Source organism: Tamandua tetradactyla, chromosome 23, assembly GCF_023851605.1.
Source record: "Tamandua tetradactyla isolate mTamTet1 chromosome 23, mTamTet1.pri, whole genome shotgun sequence".
In the NCBI taxonomy this organism is placed as follows: Eukaryota; Metazoa; Chordata; class Mammalia; order Pilosa; family Myrmecophagidae; genus Tamandua; species Tamandua tetradactyla.
The window spans coordinates 37,471,477-37,486,585 of record NC_135349.1 but is presented as its reverse complement, the minus strand read 5'-3'; the positions used below and the strand labels follow the sequence as shown (position 1 = coordinate 37,486,585).

The window sequence follows — 15,109 nt, the reverse complement described above, 5'->3', positions numbered from 1 at the left end:
AGTGGTCTCAAGGTGGCCAACTAGAGTTGCCTGTAGCAAATGCAGACTTCTCTCATACTGCTTAGTAAGATTTTTAAACTTATCGAAATTTGTTTTACAGACAATTTACTTATTTTTTAATTCATAAGAGAGATTCATGCAAATAATAAAATTCAAATAGTGCAGAAGGATATAAAATGGAATATTTCCATGTCTTCTCCATTCCCTAGGCCTATCCCGTAGAAGCCTTCACCTTCTAGTTTGAATGTAGGTTGCCATTTAGCTTCACAGCATATCCTATAGCTCAGTTTCTTCAGTTAGGAAAAAAAAAAATTACTTGCTACTATATAAAGTGAAAAATTTATTCCTGTTCGCATATGTGTATCTATATTTACACATGCACATATGTATATATAGAGAGACTAAAGCCAAGTGTGGTAATATTATTCTCTACAACTCTTGAATTTTGTTACTTAATAATTTTGTCTCTTCTAGAGGTTTCCTTTATGTCATTAAATACTGTGTCATGATTTAGCTGTGCGTCTGCTTATTCCCTGGAATGAAGATGAGGACATTAGAAATTCCATTTACACTTCCATTGAACTTGCTTCCTTCCTCCCACTTTTTTGGCATTTTCTAATTTTTTTTCATTGCCATGGTGAATAATAACTAAGCCTTCCATATATGTCTCTTGGTTGATTCTAAAAGTTAAGACCAAGAAACAGCATCTGCAGTTATATAAATATTTAGTACGGAACAGAATTGTGTGGATGGACTGAAAGGGAAAAACAATCACATATTCATTTATTTGGTTGGCTTTTTGTTTATTAATTAAGAAAGTATGTATCAGCACATATAAGCCAAATGTCATTAGAAATTAAACTTGCCCACAATTAGTGGTTTCATGCTCATTTATTCATATCTCTACACTAATCCATGAAATGCTGCATTATAATTTATCAGCTTAAATATCTGTCCATTCACAAGTCAAATGATTTAAATTCCCCACCTCACTGCCAACCCCCTACACTCCCAGGGGAAGTGGGTAGGCTGGGTGATGTCACAAACTTATTTGAGCATAAAATGAGAGCCATGGACACTTTCCCCAGGAAAATGAACCTTCACACTCTAAATTGTGGATATAATTGTTTCACAAATTTCTTCCTGGGCTCCAAAGGAAAACCCACTGCCCTAAATGGTGTCTCTCTCCAGGGGAGAGATCTTGTCTTTTTCTTGAATGTATTTCTATCACCTGTTCAAGAGATGGCAGTCAATAACTGTTTGGGCAAATATATGAACCAATTAGTCCCACTTTTTCAGGTTGGATTTTCAAATTCTCCTCTTAAAATAGAAAAGTTCACTTTCATCTTTCCAGTATTTGTTTTGTGGAATGTACTTGGTAATGCAATTCACCAATACTTGGAAGTGGCTTTGAAAATTACTAGTTTTTAATGATACCCAGTCTGAAATGATTAGGGATGAAATATACTGATGACAAACTTTGAAATACATCGGAACATAAGACATACTGATGGATGGGTAGATGGATACATATGTGATAAAGCAAATATAGCAAAAATGTTAATCCTAGAATCTACGCAGTGAGTCTAAGGCTGTTAACTGTATAATTCTTCCAACTTTTATAAATGTTTGAAAATTTTCACAATGTGTGGAAAGAAATGACTAGTTTTGCTCAAGCAGAAGCAGATTCAATTTTTAGTTCCTGTTATATATAAGTCGATCATCCCTTCTGTTTGCTGAGCGCTTTGGAAAATCAGAACAGTTCCCACAGTACACTCTAAACCCGAACTCTAGGTTTCCTTAGGTAGAAAATGAGTTTATTAACAGATCCTAGCAATTTACCAAATACAAATTACGTAGATAGTTCAAAGTATGTTATTACTAATAATACAAAATGACTCAGTCATTTACACAGATTTTGGAAGAGTTGGCTATAAAACAGGAGAAAGAAGGAATGATTTTGTGTTGTAACGTGTCATTGGTTACGTAGCGGTGAAGAGAGTGATCGACTGTACCCGTACTAGACTATTTCAGTTCCCCTCGTGAGGGTTCAAGGAATATAAGCAAATTTACGCCCTTTCGCATTCCTACAGAAACACATTACGATTGGAAGGAAGGTGGAAGGAAGCATTACGGAGGCAGTACAATGTAGTATACAGGCGCCGGTGACAGTGTGTTTGTGTCTGAAGCCTCCGTAGAACGGCCCTGTGAAATGGAAAGAAGAATGATCTGTACATCCCAGACCTATTATAAGATAAAATGGAAGAGTAGCAACTAGTTTATTATTATAACCGCCCATCCATCACCTGACAAGTCATAATTGTGGCTTGACATGAAGACGGAAACTCGACCAGCTAGCTCAAAAAGTCTTTTCCGTGTAAACTTCTATGGTACAGTCCGGGACAAATAATTCAGTTCTGATACACAGCTATTCAGAAGGGTGGTCACGCAGAAGCCCAATCCTTAAAAACCCGAAATCTTACAGCGACTAGGAAGCTGTCAATCCTGCGCTTGCGCAAGGGTTCTCTCTCGCCCCGCCCCTCGGCGTTGAAAAGCTTGTTCCATTCCTAAGGGAAGATGATGGTGGGGGGAGGTCTTGGACTCTTGATCCAGGATGCTCAGGTGTGTTACTGATAGTGCAAGCGTTTCACCACACGAATAATAATTTGTGCTTCTTCTCCTTCTATTCTGATGGTTTGCAAAAGGCCTCTGAAAACAGCGACTTTGGAACAGCTCGACCATTCCTCCCCCCCTCTCACCTGGAGACTTAGGGGCTAGCTGACTGGACGGCCAGGTACGGAAGCCCACAGGGCCCCGCCCACCCGCCGGGGCCCCGCCCTGCCCCGCCTCCAGGGTATCCGCGGGTCCTCCACCGGGTGGCGTCCCCAGGCGGCTCCTCCTCCTCCTAGCCCGCCGGCTGCTGGCGTGGGGGACGTCAGAACTGCCAGCGTGGAAACCGCGGCTGGGCGCGGGAGGCGGAAGTAGCTCCCGGGACCGTCGGGAGACCATCGGGCTCAGCCGACCGCGTGAGCCATGGACGCATCCCTCGAGAAGGTCCGTACTGGGAGGGAGGGCGGCGCTGCAGCCCGGGGTTCCCGCCTCCTACGCGACTGTTTTCCTGTTTCGAGCTGCTATTATGACCAGGGGAAGGGGCCGGGGGGCTAACGGGCCCGCCTGCAGAGGCCTGGCCGCGAGGACCTCCGACTCGGCGTTTGAAGCTGTGGCCTGGTCATGTCACCCGGCCGAGGGCCGTGCAGGCCTAGAAGGGCGGGCAGGGTTCTGGTCCGGGCCGCGAGAGGCCGACAGCCCAGTGCAGGCAAGGGCCGCGGGGCCGGCCTAGGTCCCTGACAGAATTCCGTGAGGGGCGGGCCTGAGATCCGCTCATCCTTTCAGGTGTCAGGAGCTAATAGTTTGCAGCCCCAGAAGTCCCTGTAACGAAGCTCCCAGTTGTTTCGGAGCCAACTACAAACCTCTAGGTCTCTGAAGTTAGGACGAAATATGTCAAAGCAGTGGTTTTCCAACTTGAGTGTGAATAGGAATCACCTGGGGCTCTTAGCAAAAATCCGGATTTTCAGCCCTCCGCTCTGAATCTCGGGGTGGAGGCGGGACCCGGACCTGCGTGTTTAACAAGCTTCCCCACGTGATGCTGATGCTGTGTGGCTTCTGACCACTGGTGAAAAACCTCTGGGGTCAAGAAAGAGGTGGGTGTTGTTCAGGCTGAATTTTGTTTCGGGCATCACAGCTGCCCCTCAACTTCCTGACTCCCCCATTATGGTGGCGAGGACTCGAAATCCACTGTAGCAGCGCCTACCTCTGGTTTTCCCTTGGCGTGATAAACCTGGCTGACTGCTCTGGCTTGTGAAATGGATTCTGATTGTCCCGGATTTAAGGCTTGTAAATGAGAACCAGTTGTTGGGTTTCTTAATGTATTCCTACGCTTAGTAACTGACATTCTGCCCTCCTTCATACTCCTTCTGCCTGTTCAGGCTTGGGGTTCTGCTTCTTCGGTTTGTTCCAGACTCAGTTTATCGTGCATGTGGAATTCGGGAGCAGTGCTTGTGTTCTAAGACTGCTTCATTTTCCTTTTGAACTGGCAGAAATAACATTTTTCCATTTTTCAAAGCAGCAGATGCTCTCGATTTGTTCTTTTGTCACTCGGAAAGTAGTAATTTTACAAGTCCCCCAGATGTGTTCATGAACACGCTATGGAATATCCTCCACCTGGGTGGTTTAGCATAAACTGAGTGGAAGGCAATCAATACAAGTATATATTTTTAAGCAGTTTCTGTGGTGAATGTGCCATGTTTTTCTGGCGGGGAATCAAATCTTTCTAGGCTTATGATTAGCACAGTGTCTGCTTTTGGTACTTTGAGTTTGTCTAGATCAGTGATTCTCAGCCGCGGGTGAGAATCAAAATTCCCTAGAGTACATTTGGCAACCACTGGAGATATTTTTGATTGCCACAACTGGGGGTGGGGGGGGGCGGGAGAGTGTAGGGCAGGGTTGTCCTACTGGCATCTGTTGGGTAGAGGCAAGGAGTCTGTAAGCATCCTATAATGCACAGGACAGCCCCCTACAACAGAGAATTTTATCCGACTCAAAATGCCAATAGTGCTAAGGCTTAGAAACCCTACCCTGGATCATGTGTATAATACTAATAGTTTAATACAAATAATAATGCTGAAAATGTCCCTTCAGGATTGTTTCCTCTTCAGTTTCATAAGAAGGTAGGTTGAGTTTTGTGTCGTTTCAGTTAGACACTTAAAAAACTAGGGTGATCTTTCCTCCAAGAATTATATAGTTCCTTATAGACAAATTTGCAAAACAGTAGTCTAGAGTCTGGCATTAAGCATCATTTTCTTTGGCATTTGATTAGATTACGGTTGCTCCTAAGTGTTAATTAATGATAAAAGATCTTAAACTCTTCAAATAAAGATTTAAAGAGATACTGAAATTGCGGTTTTCCGGGCTGGAGCCCTCACCAAAATTGCAATGATCTTTCAGGAATTCAAAACATGTGGGCTGAAAGTTTCTACTTTAAGGCCAGTGTGAAAATTCTGAATGCAACTTTTTCAGAACTAGGACTGCCGTCTTATTTTTATATTTCCCAAAGTAGTAGAGAGCCTTACATACGATAAACAATTTCTGTTGGTGCTAAGTGGGCAGAAAAGAAAAAAAAAGCATTGCCAAAATATAAAAGTCGATGACTTTGGGTTCTGAAAAATACTTTGAATGTTGGTAAAACATTGAGTTTTGTCCATTATTCCTGTTTTTCCTAATCCTGAATTGAGGATTAGACAATTCTGGGTTAAATTCTACATTGCTTGTATTAATTTGAGAACTATTTCAGCAGTTCTGAATGATCCCGTTTAAACTGATCCTTGCATAATTTATATTGCCTCCAGAAACAGTGTTATTTGATACCCATCTTCTAAAATTTCAAGTCATCTCTCTTTCTCTAAAATGTTTGGTGGTATTATCATTTAATAGAATCACTTAGTGCATTTTCTTTGGTCAAAATATAGTTGTGTGCATACCTTCAACAACAGTGATGTTTTGGTCTTGATTTGCTTATCTTTCAAACATAGTACCTGTTTTCTTATATCTGAAATTAGTGACATCTCAGGAAAGCAGCTAAGTTCATTGAGGGAACAAAATTTCACTGGGAGAAAAGGTGTAGGGTCTCAGTCCCCTAATGCAGTATATCTGAGACCTTGCAAAGCTTAAATCACTCATATCATCTTGTCTTATAGTGTTTCCTTTTGTTAATTTCAGACAAAAAAAATGCTACAGGTAGTGATTACTCTGATATAGAAGATCTTAGTAAGTTATTTAGCACATACACTTTTTAGTAAAATTCTGCAACTTTAAACTTGTAAAACAGCCTAGGCTTTTATCATGTTGTGTGGAAAATTTCATTCTCCTTAGGTGTTTTGTTGTAAAGTTGTACTGCAGTTTGTTTTGCATTTATGTTTTGCATTTACTGCAGTTGCATCCTTGAGTAAACTTAGAGCAGAGTTTCTCAACCTTGGCCCTACAGACATTTTGGGGCCAAATAAATCTTTTCTTGCGCGGGCTATCTGTACCTTGTAGGATGTTAACCTCCTTGGCCTCTACATAACAGTAGGATTCCCCTCCCCTCCAGTTGTGACACCCCAAAATGATACCAGGTGGGAGGCAAAGTTACCCCTGGTTGATAATCATTGATTTTAAGTATCTAGAGCTATGCTGTCCAATATATTAGCCACTGGCCACCTATGGTTACTTAAATTTTGATCATTAAAGTGATATAAAGTTAAAAATTCAGTTCCTCAGACGCACTAGCAACATTTCAAGTGTTCAACGGTCACATATGGCTTGTTGCTTCCATTTTGGACAATGTAAATATAGGACATTTCTTTCTCCACAGAAAGTTCTATTGGCTGGTGTTAAAGAGTTGGATCAATGTAACCTATTTGTTGTTATATCAAATTTCTTGTCTCTGAAAGAGGCGACTTCCACCCTGTTTCGACTTAAATAATTACAGCTCAGCCCATTTTTGATTCTTATACTTACAGTGATTTCCCCTTTGGGTCTATTTGGGAAATTCTGTATTGCCTTCCTGTTAGGCTCAAAGTTTATAAAGAGCAGCAGGAGCAGCATGGAGGGAACATTCCTAATTATTACTTGCACTATTTATGGTAGAACCTATGGAATTATGAGTTATAATTGTAGGTAAGGATAGCTTGAGCTTAATGTCATGTGTTTTCACCTAAAGCAGAAACCTGTTTTGATTTATAACTTATATTAGTTGAAGGCCAACTACAGACAAAGCTGGGTGCTGAAGGAGTCAGGTGAGTATGACATGATCTCTCTAAGAGGTTACATTCTAGTAAGGACATCTATTTTTAGACAGTTCCTTGTGTAACAATGGAGTAGGAAGTATCTCGGGAATTAAGAAACAAACAGGGATGAGTTGCAGAATTTCTTTTTATATTCCTGATATTAAACCGTTATCAGATATGTGATTTCCAAACATTTTTTCCCACTGAGTAGATTGTCTTTTCATTTTTGTGATAAAGTCCTTATAGTCGTAAAGGTTTTAAATTTTATGAGGTCCCATTCATCTATTTTTTTCTTTTGTTGCTTGTGCTCTAAGGTTAAAGTCTAAGAACCGTTGCCTAACGCAGGATTCTAAAGATGCTTCCCTACATTTTCTTCTAGGAGTGTTATAGCTCTGGTTCTTACATTTGGATCTTTGATCCATTTTGAATTAGTGTTTGTATATTGTGTGAGATAGGGGTCTTCTTTCATTATAATGTATATGGATATCCAGTTCTCTCAGCACCATTTGTTGAAGAGACTGTTCTTTCCCTCTTGAGTGGAATTGGCAGGCTTGTCAAAAATCAATTTACTATAGATGTGAGGGTCTGTTTCCGGACTCTCAGTTTGATTCCATTGGTCTGTATCTCTTCTTTTGCAAGTACTGTGCTGTTTTGACCACTGTAGCCTTGTAATAAGCTTTAAAGTCAGGAAGTATGAGTCCTCCAACTTCATTGTTCCTTTTCAGGATGGTTTTGGCTATTCATAAACCCTTACTCTTCCAAATAAATTTGACAATTGGCTTTTCTATTGCTGCAAAGTATGCTGTTGGGATTTTTTTATTAGGATTGCATTGAACCTGTAAATCATTTTGGGTAGAGTTGATATCTTAACAGTATTTAGACTGGACTGTCCTTCCATTTATTGAGCTCGTTTGTGGTTTTTTTTAGCAAAGTTTTGTAGTTTTCTCTGTATGAGTCCTTTATATGGCTTGGTTAAATTTATTCCTAGATATTTGATTATTTCAGTTGGTATTATAAATAGGAATTTTTTCTTGATTTCCTCCTCAGATGTTCATTACTAGTGTAAAGAAACATTGCTGATTTTTGCATGTTGATTTTGTACTCTGCCACTTTGCTGAACTTGTTTATTTGCTCTAATAGCTTCATTGTAGATTTTTGGGGACTTTTATATATATATAATATGTCATCTACAAAGAGTGAAAGTTTTACTTCTTCCTTTTCAACTGGGATGCCTTTTATTTCTTTTTCTTGCCTAACTGCTTTGCCTGGAATTTCCAGGACCATGTTGAATAACAGTGGTGACAGTGGACATCTTATCTTGTTCCAGATCTTAGAGGGAAAGATTTCAGTCTTTCAACATTGAGTAAGATATTAGCTGTGGGTTTTTCATATATGCCCTTTATCATGTTGAGGAAGTTTCCTTCTACTCCTAGTTTTCTAAGTGTTTTTATCAAGAAAGGATGCTAGATTTTGTCAAATGCTTTTTCTGCAACAATTGAGATGATCATGTGGCTTTCTCCTTTGTTAATGTGGTAAATTATACTATTTGATTTTCTTATGTTGAACCACCCTTGCATAACCTGAAATAAAACCCACCTGATCATTGTGTATAATTCTTGTAATATTCTGTTGGATTTGATTTGCCCATATTTTGCTGAGGATTTTTGTATCTATATTCATAAGAGAAACTGGTCTGTTATTTTATTTTCTTGTAGTGTCTTTATCTGGCTTTTGTATGAAGGTGATGTTGACCTCATAGAATGAGTTGGGCAGCATTCTCTCTTCAATTTTTGGAAGTTTGATCAGGATGGTGTTAACTCTTGCAGTGATTTGTAGAATTCACTTGTAAAGCCATCTGTTCCCAGGCTTTTCTTTATTGATAGGTTTTTGATGACTGATTTAGTTTCTTTACTTGTAATTGGTCTATTGAGATCTTCTGTTTCTTCTAGAGTCAGTGTAGGTTGTTGGCATGTGTCATGGTCAACTTCATGTGTCAGCTTGGCCAACTGGTGGTACCTCATGCCCATCAGTTATAAGGAGTTTCCACAGATCCTTCCTGAATAACTCCATGTCCCGTCTTGGCTTTCTCTGAAATGGCTGGCTGTTTCCGTATTTAGCCAAATTCTCACATGGGGCACCATTCTTTGGGGTCTCCCCTTCTGGAAGCCCAGATTTTTTCAGGCCATCAATTTCTGGTTTCTTTGTACTAAAGAGTTTGGTTTTCAGCTTATCTCTCTCATGTCGCATTTCACTATAAACTGTGAGGAGAAACCAGGCTGCACTTTCCACATTTAATTTGGAAATCTCTTCTGCTAAGTATCCAAGTTCATGGCTTTTAAAATCTGTCTTCCAACCAAAGCCACCAGTCAATTTTGCCAGATTATTTGCCATTTTAAAACAAGGCTTGTCTTCTAGTCTATAATACATGCTTCATTTCTGTCTAAGGCTTAATCGGAAGTGTCTTTAGAGTCCATGTTTCTATCAACAGTCTCTTCAAAGCGTTCTAGGCCTTCTCTATCAAGGTTCTCACAACTCTTCCAGATTCTTCCCCTTATCCATTTAAAAAGCCATTCCAACATGTTTGCTATTTGCAAACTGCAGCAGCACCCTACTCTCTGGTACCAAAATCTGTTCTAGTTTGCTGGCTGCCAGAATGCAATATACCAGAAACGGAATGCCTTTTAAAAAGGGGAATTTAATAAGTTGCTAGTTTACAGTTCTAAGGCTGAGAAAATGTCCCAATTAAAAGAAGTCTATAGAAATGCCCAATCAAAGGCATCCAGGGAAAAATACCTTGGTTCAAGAAGGCTGATGAAGTTCAGGGTTTCTCTCTCAAGTGGAAGGACACATGGAAAACACAGTCACAGTTTCTCTCTCATCTGAAAGGCACATGGTGAACACTGTCAGGGTTCCTCTCTCATCTGGAAGGGCACATGGCAAACATGGCATCATCTGCTAGCTTTTTCTCCTTGGCTTCCGGTTTCATGAAGCTCCCCGGGAGGCATTTTCCTTCTTTATCTCCAAAGGTCGCTGGTTTGTGGACTCTGCTTTATGGTGCTGCAGCATTCTCTGCTCTCTCCAAATCTCCAAAATGTTTCCTCTTTTATAGGACTCCAGAAACTTACCAATTTAACAACCACTCTTGACTACATTACACTTCCAGGGAGATGATCTAATTACAGTTTTAAACATACAATACTGAATAGGGATTAGAAGAAACAGCTGTTTTTGCAAAATGGGATTAGAATTAAAACATGGCTTTTCTACGGACACACATCCTTTCAAACCAGCACAGCGTGTTTTTAGGAAATTGTCCATTTCATCTGAGTTATCTCATTTGTTGGCATACAGTTGTTCATAGTATCCTCTCATGATCCTTTTTTACTTTGGTGATATTTCTCATTTCTGGTGTTCTTTTTCTTTTTATTTCAGTCTAGCAAAGTGTTTGCCAATTTTATTGCTATTTTTGAAGAACCATCTTTAGATTTTGCTAATGTACTTTTATTTTTTTTGTTCTCAATTTCATTTCTACTTTATTCTTTGTTATTTCTTTCCTTTTACTTGCTTTAGGTTTATTTGCTTTTTTTTTCTAATTCTTCTAGATATTCAATTAGGTCTTTCATTTTAGCTCTTTTGTGTTTTTTTTTTTTAATGTAAGCATTTAGGGTTATAAATTTCCCTCTCAGCATTGCCTTTGCTGCATACCATAAGTTTTGATGTGTTCTCATTTTTATTTGTCTCAAGATATTTACTGATTTCCCTTATAATTTCTTCTTTGACCCACTGATTATTTAATTTTCATATATATATTGTCATGGTCAGGTTCATGTGTCAACTTGGCTAAGTGGTGGTACCTGTTTGTCTGGTTGGTCAAGTGCTAGCCTGTCTGTTGTGATGAGGACATTTCGTAGAATTAAATCATGATCATGTCAGCTGCATCCACAACTGATTCCATTTGTAATCAGCCAAAGGGGAGTGTCTTGCAATGAGTAATGTTTAATCTGATCACTGGAAGCCTTTTGAGGTTTCAGAAGAGACAGGCTCTTCCTGCTTCGGCTGGTAAGGCCTCTCCTGTGGAGTTTGTCCAGACCCTCCATTGGAATTATCGGTTTCAAGCCTGCCCTGTGGATTTTGGACTCTGCGTTCCCGTGGTTACGTGAGACACTTTTATAAATTTTATATTTATGAGTGCTCCCTGTTGATTCTGTTTCTCTAGAGAACCCTAATTAATATATATATATATTTGTGGATTTTCCAGTTCTCTGCCTGTTATTGATTTCCAGCTTCAATCCATTATGGTCAGAGAAGAGTCTTTGTGTCAGTCACATTCCTGAGTCAAATTCCTGAGACACTGGTCATTTTTTTTTTTCTATTCTTTTCTCTATTTTCTGGCTGATCACAACCACTGTTTTTTTATGCCTCAAGTATATATTTTTAATCCTGTATGGTGGGGGTCACATTTCATTCTTTTTCCATGTGAATATCCCTATTACTGCAGCACCATTTGTTAAATTTCTCTAATTGGTTTTTCATTTGTTTGCAAAGTGCACGGACTGAGAATTAAACCTGGGTCTCCCGCATGGCAGGAAAGAATTCTACCACTGAACTACCCTTGCACCCCTCTCAAGTGTATTTTTAATCTCCATTATTGTGCCATTCATCCCCATAATTTCTGTTGTTTCTTTTTATACTTTCACATTCTTCTTTATACTCACACATTTTCTTTTGAATATCCTTTAGCTCTATATCCATATTTTCCTTAATTTTCTTGAATTGATTTAGAAAATTTGTTTGAATTTCTTTGATTAGTTGTTCCAAATTCTCTGTTTCTTCTGAAGTTTTAATTTGTTCCCTTGACTGAGCCATATTTACCTGTTTCTTTGTATGGCTTGTAATTTTTTGTTGATTTCTGTGCATCTAATTATCTTGATGAGTTAACTCTGAAGGTCTGTTTCTGCCTCTTGTCTAGAATTTATTGTTGATTGTCTTTGTGCCTCTTTGATGTTTGGTGCAATTTATTCTGGACCTTTAGAGTAGCCTATGTTTAACTCTTCATCTTTTCTCATCTCTTCTTCATCTGGTTCTTGCCCTGCAAATGTGGTACAGTTTTTAAGATTGCACCTGTTGTGTGATGTTGTTCCTCTAGAAGAATGCTTTTTTTCCTCTGTTCCTCCTTTAGGAATTTTGATCTGTTATTATTTTTGTGCATAATTTTCTACTCAGCTCCCGTGATTTGTTTAAATTCTTTCCCTCACTCAAGGCCCCCTTTTCCTTACATTTTTCAGTTCGGGGACCTGTTCTGACTTATAACAGTTCAGTAACCCTCCCTCCCTTTTCTTTTCTGACTCTGGTTTCTTCCCTGTTGGCATATTCCACACTGGGGACCGAGATGGGGTCAATGTAGAAAGGTGGGTTCGTCCAGCAAAGTACATTTTGCATTTAAGTGGTCCAGCTGACAGAAACTGGATTGAGTGTGCCCAACTCTTGCCAACAATTCTGCTGTCTCTCTCTTCCTCCCCCTTGAGGCCCTTTTGTATGCAGCATAACTTAGCAACTTGTGTTCTGCCCTGAGTTTCTGTGGACTTGAGTCCCTGTACCTAGATATGCACGGGGTTCTAATTTGCTGCAGTTCTATCTTGCAGTTGTGAGTGGCTTTATAGTTTGTGGCAAGAGGAAGTTGGGCCAGGTTGCTTCTACCTGACTCCCAAGCTAAGTGGCACTGAATAAAGGGGAGGGGTGTGGACTGGTGGGTCCAGGATGGTAATTTCTTACCTGATATTGGAGATAAATTTTCTTTTTGATTCAACATTTGTAGAGCCCTTCTCCAATCTCTGTTGCCCTCCAGAGTTCTAATTAAGTGGAATTTGACCTTTTATTTGTTGCTTCTGAGGGGAGACTTCCAGGGGATAAGTTATGTTGCCATGTTGATGACTTCACTCATGCAGTTTCACCTTTTGAAATATTTTAAACCAGATACTAAAAAAAAAACAAAAAACAGGGCAGTGCGATGGTGGCTCAGAGGCAGGATTTTCACCTGCTATGCTGGAGACCCAGGTTCGATTCCCTGTGCCTGCCTGTGCCAAAAGAATCAGTCCCTCCAATCATCTTGAATATGTCAAAAAATTATCTTTGGGCTCTTTACAGAAATTTAACTTGTCTGGGTTTAAACAAAATCTGTTCTCTTCAAGCAACTTTCAAGGGCCATAAAGTTATTTTGACTTTAAGTTTTTTTGTTTACTGTTATTATTGCAATAGTTTTTTTCTTTGTTACACATGTTAAGTATTCAGTTAAAGTAAGATTAAATAGTCCTTAAGGTTTCTCTAGCCTGAGGTCCTGTCCACTCTTTATTTCTGTGGAAGATGCATTCTGGATTTTAAATGACTGAGGGAAGAATAAACTTTTCTAATATAGCCTTTGTCCTCTGTGAAGAAAAACAGAAATGGTAGGAAAAAGTCTTTGATTTGAAAGTACAGCCTGTTGACTTTGGACATTTAGCTTCAGTGAGCTTCTCAGCAACCTAGTGAGACTGAATTAGTTATTAGACTGGAAATATATTAGGTGGAACCATGCAAAGTTGCTGTTTTGAACATTAAAAAAAGTTGAATATTGACATTTTATCGTGGTTCAACCTTAAAGTTCTGAAGATATACAAAAGTTTCAGGAATCTTTGGTCTCATTTCTTCAGAATTACTCTTATTATTGTTTTAAAGATAAAGCAGGCAACATTGACTAATCCTGAATAAATCCAATCCAATTTTGAATATAGTGATATTGATGAGAATAATGAAGATCTTTATTCTTCTGATGTGATCACCCACTGTTCCATCCTAGGAAACATTCCATTTAAGAAGCTTAACTCAGTGAAGGAGTTATTTTCAATGACCTTAGCCTGTTTTCCTTTAAGCAGTTTTCTTCTTGTTCCAGAATGTGTGTGTGATTCCAAAAAATCTAGTAAACCTTTTAGAAATAGTTTGCCTGTTGTGTAATAGTTTTCCATCTGTAGTGTATTTGGAAGCATTTACTCATGATAAAATGTCAAAGTGAATTGATTCCCCAAAGTAGTAACCTATAGGGGTATAATTTTTGAAACTTAGACTTGGATCCCTAGCATTCCCAATACATATCTTAAGGCAAGTGATTTGAATGTTCTTTTTACCCTTCACTTACTTCTGTCTGTGACTGAGGTTTGATCTGGTATGAACTTTGCTGCTTTCTGATTTCTTGCCTCTCTGTTGTGTGTTCTTGCCTTTCTCTTTCCCATTTGTTCTCTTCTGCCTCTTTTTTTAGGAATTTGTAAGATTCACACTAACAGTTACACCCTATACAATATTTGCAAATCCCTTTTCAACTAGGAATATTGCAGTGCCTAATGAGCCAGCAGTTCCTGTATGTTTTCATGTTCCCACAGACACAATCAAGCATAAAGTCCATGATAGTTAAGTATAAGATTTTAAGAGAGTATCCAGTTCTTAAAAGATAGAAAGAGCCTGAAGTACTTGGTTCTTAAGTAAGTGCCTGATTTTCAAGGCACTATGTCAACTTGGAGAATCCCTCTCCTTTTCTGTCATCATTGACTCATAAGGAACAATTGTTTTCCTGGAGCAACTGCTGCTGTGCTGTGTTCTTGTTATTACTCAGTGAGCTGTAGTAGATAGGTGTATATGCAGTATTTGGGACATTCGTTTAATGTTAAATAGCTGGTATGTATGTTTTCATCTGAGAGGAAAGTACAAGATTTTTGGAGAAGTGATGGTTGCATGGTATCACTACCTGCTTTAACTTTGTTTAGAAAACCGTGAAAGGCAAGAGACACAGTGATTGGGAGCTTTGTCTAATTGCTTTGATCAGTTGAAGAGAGGTAGTGGTCTCCAAATATAAAGCAATAAAAGACTGTAGAACGGTGATTGTTTTATATGTCTGATGTATCTATATAGCATTTGGTAACACCAAGGTCTTCTATCTGTTTTGAGCTGCTGGTACTCTCTAAAGCTTTAAAAAAATTTTTTCTTCTGTCAATAGCCCTAGAGCACCCCAAGTATTCCTACCCAGAAAAGATTGTTTATTGAAATTACAAGATTATATATTTCCATTATTGATGAATGTTATGATTTATGTACTTTTTTATCAGTATTTACTTTTGTATTTTGAAACTTGATTATTGTGTATGTACATGTTTGGGATTGTTATGTCTTCTCACTTCCCTTTATCCCTGATAATATTATTTTTTCTGAAATATTTTTTTCCAATAATAATAATACTGTAGGCACTCAGCTCAGCTTTATTT

General features: G+C 38.9%; 1 protein-coding gene across 3 annotated transcripts in view; it reads left to right on the top strand.

Annotated features, from left to right (window-relative positions):
• Nucleotides 1–2,837: 2,837 nt before the first annotated feature.
• Nucleotides 2,838–15,109, top strand: part of PDXDC1 (pyridoxal dependent decarboxylase domain containing 1) — a 95,896-nt gene continuing 83,624 nt past the window's right edge. For 2 of the 3 annotated variants that reach the window (XM_077141643.1, XM_077141642.1), the window contains exon 1: nt 2,839–3,054. In XM_077141643.1, the coding sequence (XP_076997758.1) occupies nt 3,034–3,054 (21 nt within the window). In that variant the 5' untranslated portion in view covers nt 2,839–3,033. Of the gene's footprint in view, nt 3,055–15,109 lie in introns of all 3 variants that reach the window. The other variant, XM_077141644.1, reaches the window with a different exon arrangement.